The sequence below is a fragment of the Ovis aries genome, chromosome 8, assembly GCF_016772045.2.
Source record: "Ovis aries strain OAR_USU_Benz2616 breed Rambouillet chromosome 8, ARS-UI_Ramb_v3.0, whole genome shotgun sequence".
NCBI lineage: Eukaryota > Metazoa > Chordata > Mammalia > Artiodactyla > Bovidae > Ovis > Ovis aries.
Window position 1 is genome coordinate 11,070,484 of NC_056061.1, and position 26,850 is coordinate 11,097,333.

General features: G+C 40.6%; 1 protein-coding gene across 3 annotated transcripts in view; it reads left to right on the forward strand.

Moving 5' to 3' along the window:
- Positions 1–26,850, forward strand: part of MTCL3 (MTCL family member 3) — a 46,311-nt gene that overhangs the window by 14,506 nt on the left and 4,955 nt on the right. For all 3 annotated transcript variants that reach the window (XM_042253193.2, XM_042253195.2, XM_042253194.2), the window contains exon 5: positions 22,331–22,402. In XM_042253193.2, the coding sequence (XP_042109127.1) occupies positions 22,331–22,402 (72 nt within the window). The remainder of the gene's footprint in view (positions 1–22,330; positions 22,403–26,850) is intronic.

Genomic DNA, 26,850 nt, shown 5'->3' on the forward strand with positions numbered 1-26,850 from the left:
TCAGAACTGAAGACACGATGTGAGGGGCTAAGAACAAGTGACGCTTTCTGAATAATCTGTTGTCCAGTCACTCAGTCCTGTCCGACTCTGCGATCCCATGAGCTGCAGCACACCAGGCTTTCCTGTCCTTCGCCATCTCCCAGCGTTGGCTCAAACTCATCTCCATTGAGTCAGTGGTGCCACCCAACCTTCTCATCCTCTGTCACCCTTTTCTTCTCAGGGGTGTCCTCAGTCTTTCCCAGCATCAGGGTCTTTTCCAATGAGTTGACCCTCTGCATCAGGTGGCCAAAGTATTGGAGCTTCAGCTTCAGCATCAGTCCTTCCAGTGGACATTCAGGGTTGATTTCCTTTAGGATGGCCTGGTTTGATCTCCTTGCTGAGCCCCGCTCAGAGTATCCGGTAGTTTTAGTGCACCAGTGGGCTCAGGAGGCCACTAAGATGCCATGGTAACTAAAGAATTCACCATCTTTTCCAGTTAGTAATAAACTACAGTATTGAATGATAGCACCTAGATAGTCTGAGTTTTTAACTGTAATTCTCTGCAGCGAAATCTGCCCTGGAAGGCTGCCCGGTTCTCACCCTAAGGTGTGTGGTAGGAGTTAATGAGTGCTGGTCATTAGCTAAACATCCAAATGTTTGTTTTATGCTATTATTGAAATAATATGAGACTTCTCTGATGATTTTTGTTCTATTCATTTTTTTTATTGAAAGATAAGTTCTTTACAGAATTTTTTTGTTTTCTGTTGAACCTCAACATGAATCAGCCATAGGTGTATACATACATCCCCTCCCTTTTGAAACTCCCTCCCATCTCCCTCCCCATCCCACCCCTCTAGGTTGATACAGAGCCCCTGTTTGAGTTTCCTGAGCCATACAGCAAATTCCCATTGGCTATCCATTTTACATATGGTAATGTAAGTTTCCCTGTTACCCTCTCCATCTCACCCTCTCCTCCCTTCTCTTCCCATGTCTCTATTCTCTATCTCTTTTTCTCCATTGTTCCCCTGTAAATAAATTCTTCAGTACTATTTTTCTAGATTCCAAGTATGTGCATTAGAATATGATATTTATCTCTCTCTTTCTGATGCACTTCACTCTGTATAATAGGTTCTAGGTTCATCCACCTCATCAGAACTGACTCAAATGCATTCCTTCTTATGGCCGAGTAATGTTCCACTGTGTTCATGCACCACAACTTCTTTATCCACTCATCTGTCAATGGACGTCTAGGTTGCTTCCATGTTCTAGCTGTTGTAAATAGTGCTGCAATGAACAATGGTATACATGTGTCTTTTTTAGTTTTGGTTTCCTCGGGGTATACGCCTAGGAGTGGGATTGCTGGATCATATGGTGGTTTTATTCTTAGTTTTTTAAGGAATCTCCATACTGTCTTCCATAGTGGTTGTATTAATTTACATTCCCACCAACAGTGCAAGGGCGTTCCCTTTTCTTCGCACCCTCTCCAGCATTTATTGTTTGTAGACTTTTTGATGGGGACCATTCTGACTGATGTGAGGTGATATCTCACTGTAGTTTTGATTTGCATTTCTCTAATAATGAGTGATGTTGAGCATCTTTTCACGTGTTTGCGAGCCATCTGTGTGTCTTCTTTGGAGAAATGGCTGTTTAGGTCTTTTCTCTACTTTTTGATTGGGTTGTTTGTTTTTCTGGCATTGAGTTGTATGAGCTGCTTGTATATTTTGGGAACTAATCCTTTGTAAGTTGTTTCATTTGTGTTTATTTTTTCCTGTTCTGAGGGTTGTCTTTTCATCTTGCTTATAGTTTCCTTTGCTGTGTTCTCTGATGCTTTTTAAAGGTGAAAGTCTTTATGTTTCCAAGTGCGAAATAATTATTTTGAGATGGCTTGGCTTGTGTGTGTGTGTACGTGTGTGTTTGTGTGTGACAGACTAAAATCTCATGTAGAACCAGTCCTCATTTAACAATCTAGTCCATTCCTTATTCAGGGGTGTAGCTGTGCCTGACTTCTCCTTGTGGTGCGTTAGGCTTTGGATCTAAATTACCAACACTGTTCTCTACCACTGCCCTCTACCCATGGCCACCCTTGGCTGCCTGAGGATGGCTCGGCCGCTAGCAGCGGCATACAATGCATCTGTTCTCTGTCTCAGCCTTTTCCTTGAGCCTAGAATCCCCAAACTTTGATCTGACTTTAATTTAGCAAGTATTTTTAAACATTTACTGAGTGTGTGCATATAGTGTCTATAAGGGAATAACAGTTATTGTCACCATGAGAGTAGTCCCTGGACTCAAGTTAATTACTTTCTGATGGAAAAGATGGTCTTGTAGAGGTTTTATTTGACAGCAAAATATTTGCATTCCTGTACTGAATACGTTTGGGCTTCCCAGGTGATGCTAGCGGTAAAGAACCTGCCTTCTAACAGGAGGCATAAGAGATGTGGGTTAACCTCTGGGTGGGGAAGATCCCCTGGAAGAGGGCACAGCAACCCACTCCAGTGTTCCTGCCTGGAGAATCCTCATGGACAGAGGAGTCTGGCAGGCTACAGTCGTTAGGGTCACAAAGAGTTGGACTCGGCTAAAGCGACTCAGCATGCACACTGGTGTTCATTGTCTCAGTGGTGAGCACTGTGAAGACAGGCGCCCCCACCACCTCACCTAGTGTGATCACTGTCACACTCCGTCCAGCTCAATGCCTGGCTTGTAGTCAGTTAGACCCTGTGCTTCTGTAATATTGTAACAACTGACATTTCATATTTCACTTGCCTGGAACTTTTTCCTGCACTAGAGTGTCAATCCCCTGAGCGTAGGGACTGAGTCTGTCTTATTCACCGCTGTATCCACAACAACCGGAAGTTGTTGACCACATTTGACAAGCAATAAATAATTTTTAATGAGCGGATGAATGGAAATTAGGAGAGGTGTTTCAGGCCCTCTTTTGCAGCGAGGACAGGAAACTGACTCAGAATCAGGGCTCTTTCTATGGTTGCTGAGATTGTACAAACAAGATGAGAAGGAAGTAGATGACTAACTCCAGCACCACCCCACTTCCGGTATTAGCGCTCTCTTGAGACTTTCCTGCCTCCTAGAAATTTCCAGGCCTCTACCTTGCTTCCTGAAAACCCCAATTATTCCCCAGAAGCAGCAAGTCTTCCCTGAAACAAGATTTCATTGGCTTCTTGGAAGGGGAGATGACGCTGACATCCTGGGCATCGAATCTGCAGTTGAACTTCCATGTTCTTTGGTGAGAAAGCGTGAACTGCAGGTTTAGAGAGTGGAAGGAGACTGCAGATCCTTTCACGCTCAAAGACTGTCTAAATTTACTTTAAATGGTCAATGTTTGGGACATTCAATTCAGCAGTTAATTTGGCCTGGGAGATGTGGAAAATCACCCCAGGGCTGCAGTTGTTCAATAGCCATCAAAGTTGAGTGCTAATTATAAGCCAGTCACTTTTATGTATCATTGTGTTAATAGTTTCACTTTAAAGATGGACACTTACTGCTCAGAAAATAGGCCATGTCCACATCAGTCCATCTGCCTCCAAACCCATGTCTCCACTGGCCAGCCTGGCCTCAGCGCAGAGTCTCAGGCTGCCGCTTCCATCTTTTTCCTGACCCCGCAAATGACCTGTCCTCTATAGGGACCTCAGTACTTCTGGAATCTTCAAGGTCTGCGTCTCCAGCACACATTTAGGGAATGCTCTGGGCAAGCATGTAGAGAATATTTTCAAGATGTCTATAAGAAAAATCTCTTTCATCTCACAAAAAAGGGAATCTTTGAAGAAAAAAAAACACTAAGAACATAAAGCTAGAAAAATGTTTTCAGGTCTGTTGATCCTGCCTGTTCTTTTTACAGGCTTAATACCTGTGTTCTTTCAGATAGATTTGTTAATGGCTGACTCTTGTTTAGTCACTAAGTCATGTCTGTTTTGCAACCCCATGGTCTATAGCCCACCAAGCTCCTCTGTCCATGGTATTTCCCAGGCAAGAAGACTGGAGTGGGTTGCCGTTTCCTTTTCCAGGGGATCTTCTGAACCAGGTATCAAACCTGCGTCTCCTGAATTGGCAGGCAGATTCTTTACCACTGAGCTACCAGGAAAGCCCGACTGTCAGTTTAATCACTGAGAGTGATTTTCCTTTAATTTATTAAAGGAAATAATTTTATTTTCCTTTAATTTATTAAAGGAGATAATTAAAATAAATAATTTTAATTTATTAAAGGAAGTAATAAAAAATATTAAAGGAAATAATTTATTAAAGGAAATATAAAGTGATTTTCCTTTCTTTTCCTTTAATTTTTTAAAGGAAAATAAGTATGTTCCCTGTCCAATCTGTTCACAAGGATAACAGGAGATAACATGGAAAGTGCTTGAAAAACTGTCAGGTATGATGTAGACATCAGATTTTGTTGTTAATATAATAATAATAATATCACATAGCTCTAGATTAGCTGATTAAGACAACTCCTAGGAAGAATTAAGTCCATGTAGCTGAAATTTTAGGTCTTTCTAGGACTCCAATTCTTTTATGTAGCCCTTTGAAACTCTTTTGCTTTCTCTTTTCCCATGAATGTATGCTACTTTCTGAAGCTCCCAAGGACATCTAACTTCACCATAAAACCATTCTGTCTGTCCCGAGGCAGGAAGCAGGAGGTATGTCCTTAGGCCTTGCTGCTTTGCCATCCATTAGCTCACATTGGCAAAGGTTTAGGGGGACCCACTTACAATGAGGCTGCCCTGCCTGCCCCTGCAGCCATCAACAGGGCTGACAGCACTCATCTGTCTGGATAAATGTTTCTCTCCTACCCCTGCTGCTCAATGAACATTATTCTTAAAGAGAAACATCTTAGCAGAGAGAAGAGGGCTCTTGTATTCAAGCACAACATACTTTTGATCATTTTGTAGCTTTTATTGACTCCACAGCTAAATTCTATGCTCTCTGAATTCAAGAACCATATTTCATTTAACTCACACACGCAGACTGTTAAACATGTAAAAGCTATCAATAAATGCACAGGCAAGGGAAGACGTGTTTAAGAAGACATTGACTGCTGTCAGAGGGGCCCAGCTTTAGCTCCTAAAATTAGAATTTACTCGGTTCCTTTGTTTTCCAGTACTTGTGTTACATTTGAGTAAATATAACATGCAGTTTCACTGTATATTAGGAAATGTTTTCCAAATTGAAAATTCAGTCATATCTTGAATATTTTATACTTGATTGCATTTTAATGGAAATGCAGCCACTTATATGATGTCTGTTCTAATTCCATTTTTACACTTCAGGGTCAGTTAAACTGATCTTTATCCAGATGGTAAACGACATTTGAAGATGACATTTAAAGATGTCATTTAGCTGCTCTCCTGACATTTTCCATTTTATACTTAAATATTTCACTTAATAAGGCCATTTATATTCAGCATGATTCAACTTAGAAGTACTTAAAATTAAAAATTCAAGTGTTCTATATTCGTTGTCTGGCCAGCTCAGTTATTTCCAATTTGTCTAGCCAGTTAATCATAGTGGTAAATAAAATTAACTACATTATTTTTTCTTTCCTTCACAAAGTAAGCATTCTTCAATTGGCCAAGAGCCTTGACTAATAGTAGAAATAATTAGACAGCCCAACTGATTATTGCCTTCAAGTGCATAATGAGTGTCTAATATGTTGGTATGTGATTATATCCACTGCCTCTTTACACACGGAAGAAAGCATTTTCATAGAACTTCATGAAATGGTAGCCGTCTGCTTGTATTTAGGAGAATTTGTTATATGGAAAGCATTGTCCTTCAAGGGTAAAATGCAATGATTGAATTCATTTACTTAGAGATAAATGGCTAAATTAGAATAATTATGTTCTATAATGATTCAGAAGATAACTTTAAAAAATATACTTTAAAGATATTTTTAAAGACATTTTAAATTCTGCTAGTTTTCTTTCCTTTTATATCTGAATATATATTTTCTTTTTAATACATGTATAAGTTTCAGTTTTCACTATTACCAAAACCAAGAATGGAACACAGAATTAAGAATTCTTTTACTTATTACAGTCCCTTGGATTATTTTCTGTGCTGTGCTTAGTCACTCAGTCATGTCCAACTCTTTGTGACCCCATGGACTATAGCGCGCCAGGCTCCTCTGTCCATGGGGATTCTCTAGGCAAGAAGACTGGAGTGGGTTGCCATGCTCTCCTCCAGGGTAACTTACCAACCCAGGAACTGAACCAAGGTCTCTCCCATTGTAGGAGAATTCTTTACCATCTGAACCACCTACTGTCTCTGTTAATTTAAAATGGGATTATAGAATGAGATTACTATTAAAGTATTCATTGTTGCAGTATCAAGTTTCAATTTAAAGAATATCTTTGCTTCCTGTGTAATTATATAGTCACAGAAACAATTCTGTATATTCAATCTCAGTACTTATTGTCAATGATTTTAAACCACAACTTCTACGTTTCTGAGACCTCAATTGTGTATCATCTTAAGTTGATTAGATAATGATCTTGGCTTTTTTTTTTTCAAGGAAAGTTTGTAGATATTTTATTTTCTGAGACTTTGCACTTCTGAAAATAGCATTTGCTTGACTTCACATAGGAATGGCAGAATGAAATTTTTAAGTCAAATTTTTTTCCATGTTATGTGTGAATTTTTTTCACATTCATATTACATATTTTGTTCCATTAGCTTTTGTCATTTGTCTTGCAGTGGAGAAGTGTGAGATTGATCTTGATTTTGATTCCTTTGTGTATCTCTCTGCATGTTTCTGGGTATTTTTTCTTTACCCTTTGTATCAATCAGTGTGCTTCAGTAGGAAATAAAATTTGCCCTAGATGGCGCAAATGAATAGGATTACGCACAGTGGTGTGGGTAGGATTGAGGGAACATACTCTTAATTTGGGGCTTCCCTGATGGTTCAGTGGGTAAAGAATCCACCTGCAGTGTAGGAGATGCAAGAGACACGGGTGGGGAAGATCCCCTGGAGGAGGAAATGGCAACCCAGTCCAGTATTCTTACCTGGAGAATCCAATGGACAGAGAAGCCTGGCACGCTACAGTCCTTGGGGTTGCAAAGAGTCCAACCCAGCTGAGTGACTGAGCATGCCCACATTCTTAATTAAAGCTGGCTAGGCATTCAGAGAAGACTAGCAACACTTGGAAACCATCAACACCTCTAGAGATAGGCTCATCAATGGGGGAGGGTTCCAACTTAACACCATCCTCACCAACGTTTATTTTCTATCTTTTTTGTTATAGCTATTTTATTAAACATTGAACATGAGATTTAGGTGTCTAAATTCATCTTTTTGCACATGGAGTTCCAATTGCACCAGCCCTGTTCATGGGAAAAACTATCCTCTACCTGTTGAAATGTCTTCGTCCCATACACTGTCATCTCTTTTTCTAATTTTGATATCTTTTTAAAAAGTGTTATCACTGAATATCAAATTTTCTTCTTATATTCCATCATGGCTCAAGACGCTGTGTAACTTTTCCGTAGTCCTTCTCACTGCCAGTACTCAGATCCAAAGCTGTGGTGCAACTTGATATGCACAACTCCAACCCAATTCCTGGCAGCTAGTAGACATTTCATTATTACAGAGTAGCCAGTACCAGAGTAAAGGAAGTAAGTGGAAGTGTCAGTTGCTCGGTCATGCCTGACTCTTTGCAACCCCATGGACTGCAGTCCACCACCCTCCTCTGTCCATGCAGTTCTCCAGGAAAGAATGCTGGAGTGGGTGGGTAGACATCCCCTTCTTGAGAGGATTTTCCCTGGTGGCTCAGTGGTAAGGAATCCGCCTACAGTGCAGGAGCTGCAATAGATGTGGGTTCAATCCTTGGGTCGGAAAGATCCTCTGGAGGAGGGCATGGCAACCTACTTGAGTATTCTTGCCTGGAGAATCCCATGGACAGAGGAGCCTGGTTGGTTACAGTCTATAGGACCTCAAAGAGCTGGACACAACTGAAGTGACTTAGCATGCGCAGTAAACATTTGTCTTTTTGGCCTATTCCAAAAGAATATAAGAAATATAAATATTTTCACATTATTTCAACTGCATCTCTAGTAAATATCTATTATACTTGAATAAAAGAATATGTAGGCAGAACCCTCTTATAGCTATCAAGGAAAATACAGGTAATGAAAGAATAAAAATTGTTAATATCCTAGAGGAATAAACCCAAATTAATAATGAAACGTAATATAAATAAATGTGATCTTACCATTTGGTTTTTTAAATTTCTACAAATACAAAAAAAGAGAGAAATATATTCATAGCTATTTACACAAAGAAAAGTTTAGGGAGTTAAGCTGACCATAAACTAGACATGAAATCATGTCATATGATGAAGAACTGGGCAGTACATGGGGTTTCCCCGGTGGTTCAGGCAGTAAAGAATCTGCCTGCAGTGCAGGAGGTCTAGGTTTGATCCCTGGGTTGGGAAGATCCCCTGGAGAAGGGGATGGCAACCCACTCTGGTATTCTCGCCTGAAGAATCGCATGGCAGGCTGCAGTCCTTAGGGTCGCAGAGTCGGACATGACTGAGCAACTGACACACTTTGGGCAGTGTATGGCCTCCCAGGTGGCGCTAGTGGTAGAGAACCCACCTGCCAATGCAGGCGATATGAGACATGGCTAGATCCCAGGTCAGGAGAATTCCCTGGAAGAGGGCAAGGCAACCCACTCCAGTATTCTTGCCTGGAGAATCTCATGGACCCAGGAGCCTGACAGGCTACAGTTTGCAGGGTCTCCAAGAGTCAGACATGACTGAACTGACTTAACATGCATGCGTGAGCAGTATATTCAGCCTAGAGAAGAAAACAGTTGAGATGTAATCACTTTCTTCTAAGTGAAAGGATATAGTGTAGAAGATAAAGTGGATTTATTTTTGAATTGCTTTAAATGATTTCTACTTTAAGTAGATTTGAGATAAAAAATAAAGGTATTTTATCCATTAGAGTCCTTTGTGAAGGGATTGTATTGCCTTCTATAGAAGCAAACTACTAGAAAAGTACAGGCAGGGTCTAGGTTGAGTTTCTTGGGCTCCTTCCACATATGTGACCTTAGCGTTCCAGGGCAGACTTTGAATTTTTCTCTGTTACTAGGGATCAAACAGGTTATATGAATGAGTGAAGTTGTCTGTGGTAAGAGTGATGGGACTAATTGGATATTGTGTGTATGTCTCAATATTTGGTTCCAGCCCATGGTTGCCCCTCCATAATCAAGGCCCAACTTTACCTCGTCTTCTAATTTTTCAACTGAAACTGGAAATCTTCATTTTTAAAATGGAAACCCTAACCCTAAGCCTAACCTTTAAAATTTAGCAACTAATTCCAAAATTTTTAAAGCACAATTGTGGGCTATCGCTTTTATAATCTGATCAAGGAATTACCCTAGAACCTTGCTTCTACTCCCCTGAAGTGCATTTCAGGACTTACTGAATACTGTAACCTTTGAAGTGCTTCCCAGGTGGCTCTGGTGGTAAAGAATCTGCCTGCAATGCAGGAGACCTGGGTTCTATCCCTGGGTCAGTAAGATCCTCTGGAGGAGGGAATGGCAACCCATTTCAGTATTCTTGCCTGGAGAATTCCATGGACAGAGGAGCCTGGCTGGCTATAGTCCATCGGGTTGCAAAGAGTGGGACATGACTGAGTGACTAACCACGACACACACACTGACCTTTGAAGTTTTATCACGAAATATCTAAATGTGTGATTGTGTAAAGAACAATTTTAAAGCACCTATGCAATACCACCCTTAGCATCCTGTCATCTTAATGGTACTTCAAGCATGTTTCTTATAAGACTCTAAAGTGTATACAAAATGATGTTAAAATCAAACTACATTAAGTAGAAGCTGGTTGATACACAATATAAAAACTGAAAAAATTGTTATTTTAATTTACAAATGCTGGCTGCAATTTTTTTCTTTGCCCTATTAGAGAGAAAAGCCATAAGAAACTGCCTTCACTGCCCAGCTATAATTTTCTAAATGAATTTTAATTGCTAAATGCAGTGGTGCTTAGAACTCAGTTCATTAATGAGAGCAATTTAGAAGGGAATATAAATCTCTGCATTTGCTGATGACTTTCATAGCTTAGTAATCATACATTTACAGTGGATCAAGTATCTAAGACATAAAATAATTTTTTAATGATTATTATTTCAAAAGTCATTAACCAGGCTCTCAGGTTTGAAAAAAAGTCTTAAATGAGAAAGCTTCCAGTCCTGTATCTGTTTGATTGTGTGGGACTTTCTTAGGCCTTTTTAAGCTATACCTGTCCAAGTGTAATATGGGATATGTGTATCAGAGAATAATAATCAACACTATTATCATATTGACTTTGCTTTTTTAATGCAAGGTGATCTTGCTTTGGGATCAGTTTATTGCTGTATTAATAACTTGCAAGACCCTCTAAGAACCTATACCCTGCATCAAAAGAGGATTTTTTCAATGATGTATAAGATTTTAGTACCATAAAATCTCTCACCAGTAGCCTTGAGCCCCTTGAAATGTCCTCAAGTAGCTTAGAGAATATAGACACTAATTCCCCCTAAGGGCCTGGGAAATAGTTTGATCATATGATAGAAAGCACAATACAATGGAAGGCAGGCTATTACTGAGTCCAAACTTAACTTTTTAAAGGATGTTTTTCACAGAGGTTTTATAAGCCCCCACTATTACAGCATTATCTCGGTTCCTCCCGATTTCATTTCCTCTAGTTCTGTAGTAAGCACATCCCATTAATAAGAGAAACATTCGTTTTTCTTTTTATTCCCTTCTGATAGTCCATGTTCCTTCAGATCTTCTGAATTTTCTGGAATTGAGTTCAGTATTTTGCTTTTCAAATTTCTGCCTTACCTAAATTTCACTGTGCTAATTATGGAAAGTGGGTTTTAATCTAACAACATTTAAGAACTAATAACAAGCAATATGCTAGGAAGGGAGCAGAAGAGATCTAAAGTGCTGATTGGCAACAAAGAATGACTTTTATAAAAGGAAAGACGCTATGCAAATCTAGAGCCATTCAAAGCCATGTGGTGCTGAAGAGATAACCCCGATTCCCATATAGGCAAAGGTTCAAATGTTTTCCCTTTCATTGGTGGTCCGGTTTGATAGCATGTTCTACAAAGCTCATGCATTGATGTTCCTTGGCAATTAAGAATTTTTACTCCTCTATGGCCAATCTGACCTCTGCTGTAAATATCTACAGGAGCACAAAGGGAGAAGGATGAAGGAACCAAGGAAAAGAAAATTCACTGGATTATTTTATTAAAAAACCAAACAATAGATAGCTATTGAGAACCTACTGCATAGCACAGGGATCTCGGCTCTGTGCTCTGTGGTGACCTCAATGGGAAGGAAATCTCAAAAAGAGGGAATACATGTATGCAAGTATGGATTATGCATAACTGATTTGCTTTTCTGTACAACAAAAACTAACACAACATTGTAAAGCAGCTATACTCCAATAAAAATTTTACAAATTAAAAGGAAACCTTAAAATAGCAAAGAATATGCATGACCCCACCTTCCTAGCTATTTCAATTTGGCTTTGGTTTGAAGTAGTTACCTGGGTTCGATCCCTGGGTTGGGAAGATGCCCTGGAGAAGAAAATGGCAACCCACTCCAGTATTCTTGCCTAGAGAATCCCATGGAGGGAGGAGCCTGGTAGGCTACGGTAGTCCACGGGGTCGCAAAGAGTCAGACACGACTAAGAGACTTCACTTTCACTTTCTTTCTTGAAGTAGTTAGAGCAGAAAGCTAACATTTCCAGCTTTTAAAAGGGTTTATTTAGGCATTCACTGGAGGTAAGGAAAAAATAAGTTTGGAAGCCTAATAACTCAGAAGATAGGAATGGGGCCTGGGCTTATGGGACAGAAGAAAATAAGTAACCTTCCAACAGAAGAGGGTAGACTCATTCTTGCAGATGCGGAGCTCTGCCTCTGTGACATACACTTCCGTATCCACATACACCTCTCCACTGTGACGGGTACCTCTGATAATACTCAGATCACCATGTTCCCCAAGAATGAAAAATTCCGTTTTTTATTTATTGGTTTTTTTTTTTTCCTGGGAACAAATCTCAGCTTTAAATTGTTGATTAGCTTTCTTTCCCAAACCTTCCAAAGTTTTTTCTCAGAATATATCGATTTCTTTTTCTCTCTTCTCTCTTCTCTTCTTTCCTAAATTCTGGCCTTTGAAAATAGCAAGCAGTAGAAGTTTGGGAAAACTAGTCCTTAAAATTTGGAGAAGGAAATGGCAACCCACCCCAGTGTTCTTGCCTGGAAAATCCCAGGGACGGGGGAGCCTGGTGGGCTGCTGTCTACGGGGTCACACAGAGTCGGACATGACTGAAGTGACTTAGCAGCAGCAGCTGCAGTCCTTAAAATACAATTGAGAATTTTCTCAGTACAGCTTTCCTTGAATTTTTTTATGTTTCAACTCCGTATATTGACTTAATTAGGACGTCTTGCAAGATTTCTTTTCTTGCCTTGCCTAAGAAGATGATAGAAAGAAAAGGACAAATAAAAGGGACAGATATAAATTAGAAACCTGAATCCAGGGAAGCACTGTAAAGATATGTACATCATTTCTTTTAAAAGAAGAATAAAAACTAAGTTCAAATAGAAGAAGTATTTCAAAAATATGCTGAGCCAGACCCTGTATTAAGCTTGATTGTTAGGATGAACTTTATTAGCATTTAACTTGTATCACACCTTTGGTGCTAATTAAACACCTTCTTTTATGAAAAGAAGCATCTTAAGAGAAGTATCTGCATTTTAAAACTGGAAGGTGAGCTTTTATGATAACTTATCTAAAACTCAGTTTTATTAAAAAAATATTTTATGGAATCAAAATACTGACACAAGTAAGGGGAAGGTAAGAACAAAGAAAGTATATTGAGTTTTATTTTTTCCTATGTTTTTTGACTCTCCCTTCAACATTTTTTCCTGGCTGCTTACATATGTCTTTTGCTTTTCTGGGGTTTGAATAAAGGATTTGTTTTTTTAAACTCAACTGAATCATTTTTCAATTTCAATGGTGAAAAACATTTGGTAAATGAAATAGCTTTTTATATGTAACATACTATCACAAAACTTAGTGGCATTAAACAACCATCATTTATTTGCCCAATTATTTTGCTCTCTGTATAGATTATCCTGGTCTCAGTTGAGTCTCCGAACATATTTGTGGTCAGCTGCCAGTCAGTTGGGAGGTTCTGCTTCTAGGAGTTGGCTGGATATTGACTAGGACCATGGAAAATAACTGGGCCACGTGACTCTTTCCATCTAGCACATTATCCCAGACTGTCATATGGGACAGCATGAAACCGACAGAAAATGAGCAGAAATGAGCAAGATCTCTTGAGGGTAGAGTCAGAATTAGCTTGTCCTCTTTTCTACCACATTTTACTCCTACTATATTTTATTGGTCAAAGCAGGTCACAAGGCCAATCTGGTTTGAACAGATACAGAAAGACTCTGCCTCTTAAAGGGGACACATTGCAAATGGGCTGTCTACTGGGAAGGGAAAAATACAGTCAGCTTTGTAAACGTTTTTACTATGGAAAGCCTTTGTCACTAATAAAGTCTTAGATCTGATGTATAAGAGACACTGGTTGGAGCCCAAAGGTAGGTTCCTTTATGCCCATCATTTCCAGGTTATGTTTTGTAGAACCCTGGTGAATTATATTACATGGAAACCAACTTAGTTCGCATCAGAATTACCTCATTGCTGTTTCCCCAAAGCTAGGGCAAGTGAGAGTCAGGAGAGTCATTAACTTGGTTCCTTGCATGACTGAGGGCAAAGGTCACTTAAGAAAGCAATTTGGGGACTTCCCTGGTCATCCAGGGGTTAAGACTCCATCCTTCCACCGCAGGGGTGTGCAGATTGGATCTCTGGTCTGGAACAAAGATCCTGCAGGGCATGCCACATTGCCAAAAAAAAAAAAAAATGGAATTTGGAGAAGAGTGTCAAGACTCTGGGGACTTCCAGGGCCAGGGATAGAAGAGAAATTGTTGAAGAGGTGCTGATAAGTAGAAGCCATAAAGGCAGATAGGCCATTAAAGAGTGTTGGGACCAAATAATCTTTACAAAATGATTTTAAGACCTAGAATCTTAATTTATCACTCTGGAAAAATGAATTGGTAAAAAAAAAATTTTTTTTATAAGTATTATAACAGAACAAAGGTGTATCATATGTCCCATTTTAAATACTTTTCAGCTCATACATATTTTTGCTCTTAAGTCTTTTGTTGAAAAAGTAGAGACATTTTGTTTTTCTAAGCTTTGCTGTTTTTCCTTTTTTATTATTTATTTGTTGGCCGTGCTGGGTCTTGGGTTTTTCTCTAGCTGCAGTGTATGGCTTCTCCTGCTGTGGAGCACAGGCTCCAGGGCTTCAATATTTGGCACATGTGGGCTCAATAGTTGAGATTCCTGGGCTCTAGTGCACAGGCTCAATAGTTGTGGCACACAGGCTTAGTTGCTCCAAACATATGGGATCTTCCTGGACCAGGAATCAAACCTATGTCTCCTAGATTGACAGCTTCTTTATCACTGAGTGACTAGGGAAGCCCTGCTAAGCTTTAAATGGAATTTTTAAAGTGAACTTTTATTTATTATTTTGCTTTAACTTACCAGCTTCTTGGTAGTGTGCGTGCATGCTCAAGTGTCTAAGTTGTGTCTGACTCTTTGCGACCCCATGGACTGTAGCCCACCAGGCTCCTCTGTCCATGGGATTTCCCAGGCAAGAATACTGGAGTAGGTAGCCATTGCCTTCTCCAGGGGATCTTCCTGACCCAGGGACTGAACCCAAGTCTCCTCTGTTACAGGTGGCTTCTTTACAGCTGAGCCACCAGGGAAGCCCCAGAAAGCTTAGGACCCTGCCTCATTTGTTTAGGGGAGAGGGCAGAGGATGTGGTCTTGGGCAAGAGCTCTGAGTACTCCCACCTGCCTCTCCTCTGCCAGGTGTCAAGGATGCAATCAATGCAAGGGAGGGAGGAGGACTTCTCGTGACCCGAGCCACACCTGTTTTCCTCCAAACTGTGTTGCTGTGAAAAATACCACAGGCTGGTTAGCTTGGTTAGCTTATAAAAAGCAGAAATTTATTTCTCACAGTCTGGGATGCTGGAAGTTCAAGATCAGGGTGGCAGCATGGCTGGGTGAGAACCCTCTTCCAGGTCACAGACCAGGATACTCACATGACTGAAGAGGCTCGAGAGCTCTGTGGGGTCTCTTTTCTGTCTGCATTTGGCTTTGTGCATGCTAAGTCACGTCCAGCCCTTTTGAGACACCATGGACTGCAGCCCACCAGGCTCTTCTGTCCATGGAATTCTCCAGGCAAGAACACTGGAGCTGGTTGCCATTTTCTTCTCCAGGGAATCTTCCCAACCCAGGTATCGAACCCGGGTCTCTTGCATCTCCTGCATTAGCAGGCGGATTCTCTACCACTGAACTACCTGGGAAGCCCGAAGTCTTTTTAATAAGGGCACTCTTGAAGGCTCCACCTTCATGATCTGGGCACCTCCCAAAGGCCCCACCTCCTGTCACCACCAGCTTAGGCTTTAGGATTTCAAGACAGGAATTTCGAGGAGACAGAAACATTCAGACTGTAGAAGAGCCAGACTTCCTGCTGCTTTCAGTTTTCCTTAGATTTTAGTCAGAAATCCTCGTGCCTCACTTCCGATGTTGCCCTGAAGTCACAAGCATTTACAAGATGACTGTGAGAATGAATGGGTGTATATGTCGCTTTTGCTGACTCCTATGTTGAAAATAAATAGGAAAATACATTGCTCCTGTGTAATCGCTATAGACCAGTGCCCCAAACCCCTGGCAGCTGGAGCCGTGGTGTAATAGCACGCAGAAGGATATGCCCAGAAATAATATAACTCTGTATTTTAATTCTTTGGGAGTAGCAGTGGGATGTAATGTATCTGTTCAGAGCAAGAGTTGTGAGCTGGATAACGTACATCCTGGCTCTAACACAAGCTGAGAGATTTATCTCTTGTTTGCTTCAGATGATGGTGGCAAATTCCTAAGGTGGGTAAGATTAAATGAGTGGGAACATATCAAGTATTTGGAGAAGTATGTGGCACACATTTAGTGCTCCATAAATCCTATATTGGGTTTCCCTTGTGGCTCAGATGGTAAAGAATCTGCCTGCAATGCAAAAGACCTGGGTTTAATCCCTGAAATAGGAAGATCCCCTAGAGAAGGGAATGACAACCCACTCTGGTATTCCTGCCAGGAAAATTCCATGGACAGAGGAGCCTGGGCAGCCCTCCCGAAGGTGGGCGGCAGTCCATAGGGTTGCAAAGAGTAGGACACCACTGAGTAACTAACACACACACAAATCCTATATTAATACACTTATGGTTTCCTTAATTTAATTGCTATGCAAACGGACCTCTCTTTAATTTAATTTAACAACATGAGATTTTTGTACATGTTTATGCGTATAACATGTATAAAAATAGAAATTTAGACAAGTTCTTCTCTGTGTTTAATATCCTAAAAACACAAAGATGCCACATATTAAGAAATGACCCAGATTTTAATTGCTGAAGGAAGTCAGTCTCGAAACATTTTAGAACACAAGTCCAACTTATATAATTGCAATGCAAACAATTTTTGGTAAAACTCTCTAATTCTTGGCCTTTACATGGATAAAAAGAATTTCAGTCTTTTGGATAGCTGAGGATGGGAATGCAAAGAACTATGATGTGGAGAAGACATGATTTCAGTATATTTCTCTAGAGAGTCACCTGAAGTGCCTACTTTGAGAACCAGTATGAGATTTAGCTCTAGCTTCCCGAACTGGTCCCCTTATAGAGGTTCCTAGATTTAGTCCATGAAGATGGGAAAGGATGATGGGGGGTGGAGGAAGGTGACAAAATGTTATCCTCATAGGAAAGAGACTGTTTAGACTCAACTTATTTTTCCAGCTTTCTCTACCCAAGCGAATCTCTTGTCTTTGTTTCACTGGACTCAGGAAGTTAATAAAAAAACTTACTGGAATATGAAAAGATGGTCAAATATTTATTGAAAATTTAAATGTGCTACTTAAAGGTATGTGTGGCCCTAGATGTGCCTTAAAGGCAATGTATTTTTATTCAGGGGGAAACCTTTGCTCAGAATTCTATTTGAGTTTGACATCCCACTTGAGTGATATTTAAGTAAAAGTAAAATAGAAAATGCCTCTTAGGACAAGATGGGCTAGTTTCAGCATTTCTCCTATATTAATTCAGAGGGCTCATTTTAACATTGCCCACAGGATAAAGTGTGAATTTCTTACCTCCACATGCTGACCACAATTCCTGAAGCATTATACTTCAACTCTCCAGTGTCTCTATCTCCATCACTTCCTTTCAGAAGTCAGCAAATCTATAAAGCACACTTATTTCTCCACATCTTTGCCCTTGTTGCTTACTTGGTTTTATTTCTGTTGAAATGTCATGTAGCCTTCAAATATCAGCCCTCTTGGGTGATTTTCTATGATTTCCCCAGATCTGGAGTCATAGGGAATTCCCTGGCGGTCCAGTGGCCAAGGCTTTGTGCTTTTACTCCCAAGGGCCTAGGTTCAATCCCTGGCTGGGAACTAAGATCCTACAAGCTGAGCTATGCTTAGCTGCTCAGTTGGGTCTGACTTTTTGCGACCTCATGGACTGTAGCCTGCCAGGCTCCTCTGTCCATTGGATTCTCCAGGCAAGAATACTGGAGAGCGTTGCCATGCCTTCCTCCAGGGGATCTTCCCAACCCAGGGATCAAACCCAGTTCATTGCAGGTGGATTCTTTACCATCTGAGCCACCAGGGAAGCTGTACAAGCTGAGGGACACAGCCAAAAACAGGAAAAAAAAACGAGAGAGAGAATCATAGCTGTTTTTTCCCTCTCTCCATCTTTTTTTCTATTATTCATTAATAAATGGAGTTAATTCTGTCTACTGATTTAGTTAATCATCTGCATTCTTTTTACCATCATTTAAATAGTTAGCCCTTTGGTGGAAGAGTGAAATATTTCCCAATCCTATTTGTATAGCCGTATAGTACCATATAAGGACTTCCCTGGTGGCTCAGATGGCAAAGTGTCTGTCTACAATGCGGGAGACCCAGGCTCAATCCCTGGGTTGGGAAGATCCCCTGTATACGCTGTGCCTGCATGCACAGTCACTTAGTTGTGTCCAGCTCTTTTCGATCCCATGGACTATAGCCTGCCAGGCTCCTCTATCCATGGCATTTTCCAGGCAAGAATACTGGAGTGGGTTGCCATTTCCTTCTCCAGTATATTAGGCCAGAAGTCAACAAATATTATATCTGTGTAGTGAATAAAATACAAAGACCTCCCCACTCCCCCCACCAAAAGTTCTCAGAACTAGAGCCTGCTTTCCCTCATTTCCCTTGCATGTCATCCCTTTACTTTATGGTCATTTGGACTGCTTCCTTTGTGTCTTTGTATTTCTTCTATGACAGTCTGATTATGGACACTCCTTTAAAAGACTAATAACTTGATTTAAAATTAAATTCAATTAACCTAATAATATAATTTAATCATTAATTATTCTAATTTACTAACGAAATGTAATAAATTAATAATTAGACCTCTTAATTGTCCTAATTGACCTCAGGACAATAGTTTGACCTTCCTGAAATAAAATCAAAGCTTTATTCAATGTCCTTCAAGATCTGATAGTAAATCCCGTGTCACCCTCTCCTCACACTTTGTTACAGCCATCCCAAATATCTCTGTCCCAGCAATGGTCTTTCTACATGGAATGCTTTGTTCTTTCCTCTCCTCTCCATCTTCGGTTGTTTTGCTGCTACTGCTGCTAAGTCGCTTCAGTCATGTCTGACTCTGTGTGACCCCATAGACGGCAGCCCACCAGGCTCCCCCATCCCTGGGATTCTCCAGGCAAGAACACTGGAGTGGGTTGCCATTTCCTTCTCCAATGCATGAAAGTGAAAAGTGAAAGTGAAGTCGCTCAGTCGTGTCCAACTCCTAGCGATCCCATGGACTTCAGCCTACCAGGCTCCTCTGTCCATGGGGTTTTCCAGGCAAGAGTACTGGAGTGGGGTGCCATGCTGTATTACTCCTCATCTACCAGAGTCAAGATAAGATTCTACTTCTTTCTGGAAATCATCTCTAGCTCCCCATTCCATCTCCAGCCCTAGGCTGGATTAAGCCTTTCTTCTTTGTGATCTAGTAAATAATAATAAAGATCAGAATCAAGCTTGCTGGAATCAAGATTTCTGGGAGACACATCAACAACCTCGGATAATGCAGAGGATACTACTTTTATGGCATAAAGTGAAAAGGAACTAAAGAGCCTCTTGATGAGAGTGAAAGAGGAGAGTGAAAAAGCTGTCTTAAAACTCAACATTGAGAAAATTAAGATCATGGCATCTGGTCCCATCACTTCATGATGAACAGAAGGGGAAAAAGTGGAAGCAGTGACAGATTTTATTTTCTTGGGCTCCAAAATCACCATGGATGGTGATCACAGCCATGAAAGTAAAAGATGCTTGCTCCTTAGAAGGAAAGCTATGATAAAACCAGACAGCATATTAAAAAAGCAAAGACATCACTTTGCTGACTAAGGTCCATATAGTCAAACCTATGGTTTTTCTAGTGGTCATGTATGGAGGTGAGAGTTAGACCATAAAAAAAGGCTGAGCACCAAAGAATTGATGCTTTTGAATTATAGTACTGGAGAAGACTCTTCAGAGTCCCCTGGGCTGCAAGGAGGTCAAACCAGTCAATATCAAAGGAAATCATCCCTGAATATTCACTGGAAGGACTGATGCTGAAGCTGAAGCTCCAGTACCTTGGCCACCTGATGCAAAGAGCTGACTCATTAGAAAAGGCCCTGATGCTAGGAAAGATTGAAGCAAAAGGAGAAGGGGGCAACAGATGATGAGATGGTTAGATAGCATTACCAACTCAGTGGGCATGAGTTTGAGCAAACTCCAGGAGTTAGTGAAGGACAGGGAAGCCTGGGGTGCTGCAGTTCATGGAGTCACAAAGAGTTGGACACGACTTGGTGACTGAACAACAACAGCAACAAAAGATCAGAAAGACTCGCGTCAAGGCCTGATTTTGCTACTTATCAAGCAGTGACTTTAGACTAGTGCTTCTCAAACTTTATCATGCATCAGCATCACCTGGAGAGCTGTCTAAACCATGGCTCACTGGTCTCCATCTCTTGACTTTCTGATTCAGTAGCTCTGGGATGGGTCCTGAGAATTTACACATGTAACAAGTTTCCAAGTGACACTGATGATGTTACTGTGGGGACCATACTTGGAAAACCACTGCTTTAAATAATCTAGTTAACGTCTCTCAGCTTTATTTTTACCATCTATGTTCGTGCTAAGATGCTTCAGTCATGCAATAACTCTGGGTTGCATGACTCTGCAATCCTATGAACCATAGCCTCCCAGGCTCTTCTGTCCAGGGATTCTCCAGGCAAGAATACTGAAGTGGGCTGCTCTCCAGGGGATCTTCTCAACCCAGGGACTGAACCCATATCTCATAGTTTCATGCATTGGCAGGCAAGTTCTTTACCACTAGTGCCATCTGGGAAGCCCCTTATCATTTACAACTTAAAAAATTGTGTTTGATATGACTAGTACTCAATGCCAGTTCATATTGCTTCTGCATTATCATTGCTTTCACCACAGTATTAAATTGCAGACTGAACAGACCATTTGTCAAGTAAATCAGGAAAATCATAATGAGCAGAGACTGTGTTAGTGTTATTATTGTACCTTATAAAGTACGTTAGTAAGCACTAGATAAACATAAAATGGAATAAATTCAAACTAAGAGCATTCCATAAATATTTAATAAAATGAACTTAGGCACATCTTCATAGATAGCCCCTATACAGATGGTTCCACGAGTCCCAAGTGATGGCTCACTGTATTCCTGGTTTTCTTGAGACAATTTTTGCTGCTTCATTCCTAAATCACTTTTGGTTATGGTGAATCAGCCCCCACAGCTTCTGAGAAAATTATACAAGCAACATGGAGAATTTCTGTAAAAGAGAAATAAGTAACCACATAGACTATTCATTTGGCTCTGTAGTTACCATTTTATCCTGAATGAAAGCAGTTGCAGCCTGAACATATGCCTGTGTTTAGCACTGGAAATGGGTTAGAAATTAGCTTGTGAGGAATTTAACTTGCAGTTCTTGGCAAATTCATGAAGCCTGTTCTTTTGAGAAACCGAGCCTGCCTTTACTGTCAGCCTGTACCGCCATCCTCCTCTTTGACCTCAGAATCTCATATTTCTCATTCACTCATTAGCTCAGCAAATTTGTCGCAACATCTGCTGTGTGGCAACCATTATTCTCATGGTGGAGATGCCACACTGAGACAAAGTCCCTTCGTTACAGAACATTTGCCAACTTGTACTAAATTGTTTGCATTTGTATCTCTGTCTTCCTCGCCAGATTGTGAACTTACTGATGGTGGGTACATTATATGTTTGATCCTTGTGTGTCCAGCTCAATATTTGATACATGATAGATTTTCATACACATGGATTATTACTCATACAGAACGACTTTATTTTACTGGTGATGAGAAATGGAACCGAGCACCAGAGATCAAACACTGCTGGTCTCAGAGGATTTGGCACTCGATGTGTATTTTTTTTTTGACCTGCAAAGTGTTGTTTGTTTGAATTTCAGTTAAGTAAAACATGGAAGATTTTACATAACTATCCAAATCTCCAGCTTCTTTTGAAAAAGCCTACCTTTCTAATTCCTTCTCATCATCCTGCTCCTTTAGAAAAAGCATGATGCCTCCATTTCACTGTAACCCCTACCACTCCCAACTGTATTACACATGTGTAAGTGTGGATATGAACATGTGTATCGTGTTTGTTTACATGAGTGAGTGATTAGGAAAGAGTGAGATTCTTCAAATTCTACATAAATCCACTGAGAGTTGGTCTTGATAATCTTATAACAACCTTATGTCCAACCAGAAATAATACTTTCTTTTTTTTTTCCTTCAGTGATGTAGAATGATAACAAGGATTTGCTTTCATTTGCACTATAAGTATATTAAGTTATTGACCTAAATTCTCTCCAAGTTGCTTTCCTGCATTTTTAGTAGTAGGTTTCCTATATTTCTCAGATCAACATGATAATTGCCAGCTATTCTCCTATTGTGATATGTACTCCCATCCAAAGTAAAATATAGATGGCCTGGGTTTTTTCCCTCTCTTACGATTATTGAACTTTTTATTTGGCTTGGTTTTTTTTTTTATCATAAGAGATTAGAACTCTTAAAACTAAAATTGAATTTAAGGTGTAGTTTATCAAACTAAACCTATTCATGCTTTGTTTCAGCTATCTTTAAAGAGAAGAGGAAGCAAAGATTTGCCAAAATCTGAAAAAAAGTCTCAGCAGACTCCCACAGAGGTATGTAGAAATAAAATTTCAACTAGTACATCAAACACCTCTAAATGTACATAATGATAAGCTGCGTCTATCTGTAGACATAATAACGAGACATACTTGTGTAAAACAGAATTACATTATGTGTATCCATTATGTAGCTGTAAATGCTGGAGGCAATATAAAACATTCAGTATCTTTGCTTAAAAAACTAGCGCTAACATCCCTGTTACTATTGCTTTTGTATTGTAATCACATAGCAAAATGTCATTAGCCCTTTATGCATTGCTGCATTTAAGAACTATACCCATGGTGCTAATCTTGTTCACCCATAATTAATAAGGACATCAGAATAGCTGTTCCTATAGTATCAGGAGAGGAGAAAGAAAGGAATGTTGTAGGAAAGATGGCAGAGGGAAAAGAGAGACTCATATTGGTTTTGGAGAGCCCCAGAATGAAGTAATTCTCTCTACCATGATTGGGGGAGCCAAGAAAAGAAATGAAGGAATAAAAATAAAATTTAAAACATGTCCTCAACATGGGCATGTTAAGAACCTTAGAAACACAGCCACAGTAAAGCCTAGCTTTTATGGTGAGCAGAGGTGCTGGTGGATGTAATAAAGGAGATTTTAAAACAGAAGACGAGATACTTAGGGGCAGCTATGACATTATGGCTTGCTAAAAATACTTGGCTAAATATTTGTTTTTAAAGGTGTAAACTGGGATCTATAATACTATAGCATATGTATTTTTTTTTCATTCTTACAAGGTATCTTCTCATTTGGTAATAATTTTAACTAAAGCAATGTTTAAATATTCAAATTTGAAAAAGTTGATCTCACTCTTTTTTAAAAGCATAACATAGTAATTGTTAAGTTTCCTGTTCTCTCTCGCCCCTCTCTGTTCATTTTCCCCTTGGTACTGACATGAACATTTATAGGCCTCAGCAGTTCTAGAATGCCAAGTCTTCTACCAAAGTCATCTCCCTTTTGTAACTGTCTTGTGCATGCATGCTAAGTTGCTTAAGTCGTGTCCAGCTCTTTGCAAACCCGTGGACTATAGCCCACCAGGCTGCTCTGTCCATGGGATTTCCCTGGCAGGAATACTTGAGTAGGTAGCCATTCCCTCTTCCAGGGGATCTTTCCCACCCAGGGATCAAACCCAGGTCTCCTGCATTGCAGGTGGATTCTTTACAGTCTGTACCTGTCTCATCCTCCCTTAATAAGTTCATATATGTTCTGCAACCACAACTGTCTAACTCTGTCTTGCCATAATTTTATCTATCAATTTTCTTCCCCAACCTCATTTAGGGAGAAGGTGCTTTATACTCCCTACTTTAAAGTCTCAAGTCAGCTTTAACCTACAGTGTTTTTTTTTTTAACTTATGTTTGTCCTATTCTTATACCTCCCGTGTTAAAGTTTATTTATTCTTTTCACCCATATTCTCTAATCCAGGAATCCTTAAGTGCATGTTCCTGGCTCTGTGGACCCCTACTCCATGTGCATGTAGGCACTTTTCTCCAAAAGACACGTGCAGCTTTCATTAGCTTTTCAGTGGGACCTGGGGCCTGCCTTGCAGGCAGGTTCTTTACCCTCTGAGCCTCCAGGGAAGCCCCCATACTGAGGCCAGGGACCATCTTATTCAGCTTGTGCTCATCAGTGTGTAATGTCCGGCACTCTGGAGTAGGATCAATACACACTTTTGAATACTTCCATGTACCCCTTTTCTAGATGAGCCATATGAAATTGCCAACATGCTGTTGATTGTGACCTACACAAATGGCAGTTTCATACGGTTCCACCTGCTACTATTGGACAGTTTTATATCTCATTTTGTTCACTTTCCTTTATGTATTCCCCACATATTCCTCCAGCGGCGCAGTGACTTTATATACTGAGAAATGGTCTTGCAGAGCAGTTAAAAACAGTCACTTTAGGACTGGGTTGCCTACATGGAAATCTCTGCCACAAACCAGCTACATGACCTTAGACAAGTTATTCTTTCTTTACCTGTTTCCTCATCCTTAAAATGGGGTCATAATAGAGAGTTGTTGCACAGATTAAATGAGTTGCTGTTGTTCAATCACTCAGCTGTGTCTGACTGTTTGCGACCCCATGGACTATAGAGCACACCAGGCTTTCCTGTCCTTCGGTGTCTCCCGGAGTTTGCTCAAACTCAAGTCCATTGAGTTAGTGATGCCATCCAACCACCTCATTCTCTGTCGTCCCCTTCTCCTCATGCCCTCAGTCTTTCCCAGCATCAAGGTCTTTTCCAATGAGTTAATTTATTAGAGTGCAGTTTAGCTCTAGAAATGGCTAAGGTAAAGCTAAGCTCAGCTCTCTTCTTTGGACCCTCATCATCTTAATGTTCCCCTTCCTCTATGGTTGTATCTTCTTAAGAGTGAGTCTTTACCATACAAACAAAAAAAAAGAGAGAGAGAGAGAGAGAGAGAGAGAGATAACTTGCTTTGCATCTCAAAGCATTGTAATGTTTCTTGACTGCCATTAGTTGTGGAAAATAGAAGCAAGCATTTCTGATCAGTTACATTTCAACCGGGCACTTTCCATACAATCTCTGATTTAATGATTTCACATTTATGTAGTGGATGTCCCTGCCCAGTTCCAAATGGTTACAGGATGAGGATACAAGGCACCTTGACATACAGGATTCTGACATACAGGATGCAAGGCACATTGACACACAGTGTTATGCCCAAGGTCCCAATCCCCAGAACTGAGAGAACAAGACATCCACGGCAATGCAGATGCAAAAAGGGAATTTATTGCTAGCTCGAGCCAGGGCCCAAGTCACATCCAGCGCAGTGGAGTGGAGCAAGGGCCCCGAGCCCTGAATTGCAGCAGTGTTTATAGGGTTAAGACAAAGACAGGGAGTTGGCAGGGGCGGATTGGTTGCAAGGGTTCCTTAGCATCTAATTGGCTAGATTTTCGTGTGTGCCGGCTTTCTCAGGGGGTTTTCATCCTTGTCCTGATAAGCCTGAACCAGGCTACAGGGAATACACTGATTGGTTGAGTCCTGGCTCCGACAGAGGATGATCTCAGCTCCTCCTTGGCAATAACTCAGCCCCGCTGTAAAGGAGACTTAGGCCTACCTTGGCCCCCTGAAGCCTGTCATGGCGTCTGTTTGATCCTAACAACAGGATTCATGACGTTGCTACATGCAATACATGTCCAACTCATAACATACTTTTAATGTTTTCATTCCTTTGGACAGGAGAGTTTACATATACACAAATGGGATATCCTCCTCTTTTATATTTGCCTGTCATTCTGTTCCAATCTATGACTTATATATTAAACTTTGTTGCTGCTTTAGTTAGATTCAAACTGCAGGATTATGTGAACTTTTTTTTTTTTTAAACTAGCAACTAAAGGCCTTCCTTGCAGTCAAGGACTTTGACAGAACATGCAGCCTAGCTGGTTTCCCCATCTCACCCACTCTTATTTCCTGACAGAATCTAGTCTAGATAAAGGCATATTCGGCATGCATATTGTTGGTCACCTTTCTATTCAAGCATTATTTCTAATTCTTGGCTTTAATGACTTTGTCCTGCTCCGGGCTCCAACTTTTGATCATTTCTTTTCAGTCTCCCTTTCTTTTCTTCTCCCCTTTGATTGCCTCTGAAGCCACTGCAATAGCCTCAGCCATCACCTCTGTGCATCTCATCCTCATGTCCTCCTCTCTGGGCCCAAGCTGTCTTCAGGTCCAGGGCTGTAATCTTGCTAATCGTGGGCCTGAGATTCCTATTGATAGATGTTTCTACTGCGTATCCCTCTGCGGACACACCTCTAAGGCACCATTTTAATATACTTAAACCCATATTCTTCCCCTAAAAGCTGATCCTCTTTGTTCCTGTTATTGGCAACACAATCCATCAAGACACCTAAGCTCAGAAACATCAGGGTTATCTTTGACTCTTCTGCTGATGTGATATTAGACACTGTGATATGTCCTTAGGCTTGTGCCTCAGATGGTAAAGAGTCCACCTGCAATGCAGAAGACCCGGGTTCAACACCTGGGTTGGGAAGATCCCCTGGAGGAAGGCTTGGCAATCCATTTCAATATTCTTGCCTGGAGACTCTTGTGGACAGAGGAGCCTGGGAGTCTACAGTCCATGGGACCGCATAGAGTTGGACATGACTGAGTGACTAACACACACATGTCCTTGGTTTCATTCTCACTGAATTAGTCCAGGGGACCCCCACACATAGTCTCTTGCAAGGCAGCTTCTTTCTTTCCTGGTGAAATGGATTCTCATATCTAATCTTCCTGTGACATATATTCTTAACCCCTTTCTCTCACTGTGCTCCTGGGGTTCTCTCATCTCTCTGGGTTTCTCTCCTTTCTTGTGAACCCCTTCTAGAGGAAAGCATACAAGCCAACACATCTGATTTTGTCATTTTAACTCATCGTCCTCCTTTTTTCCTCTTGCACATCATTTCTAGAGGCATCA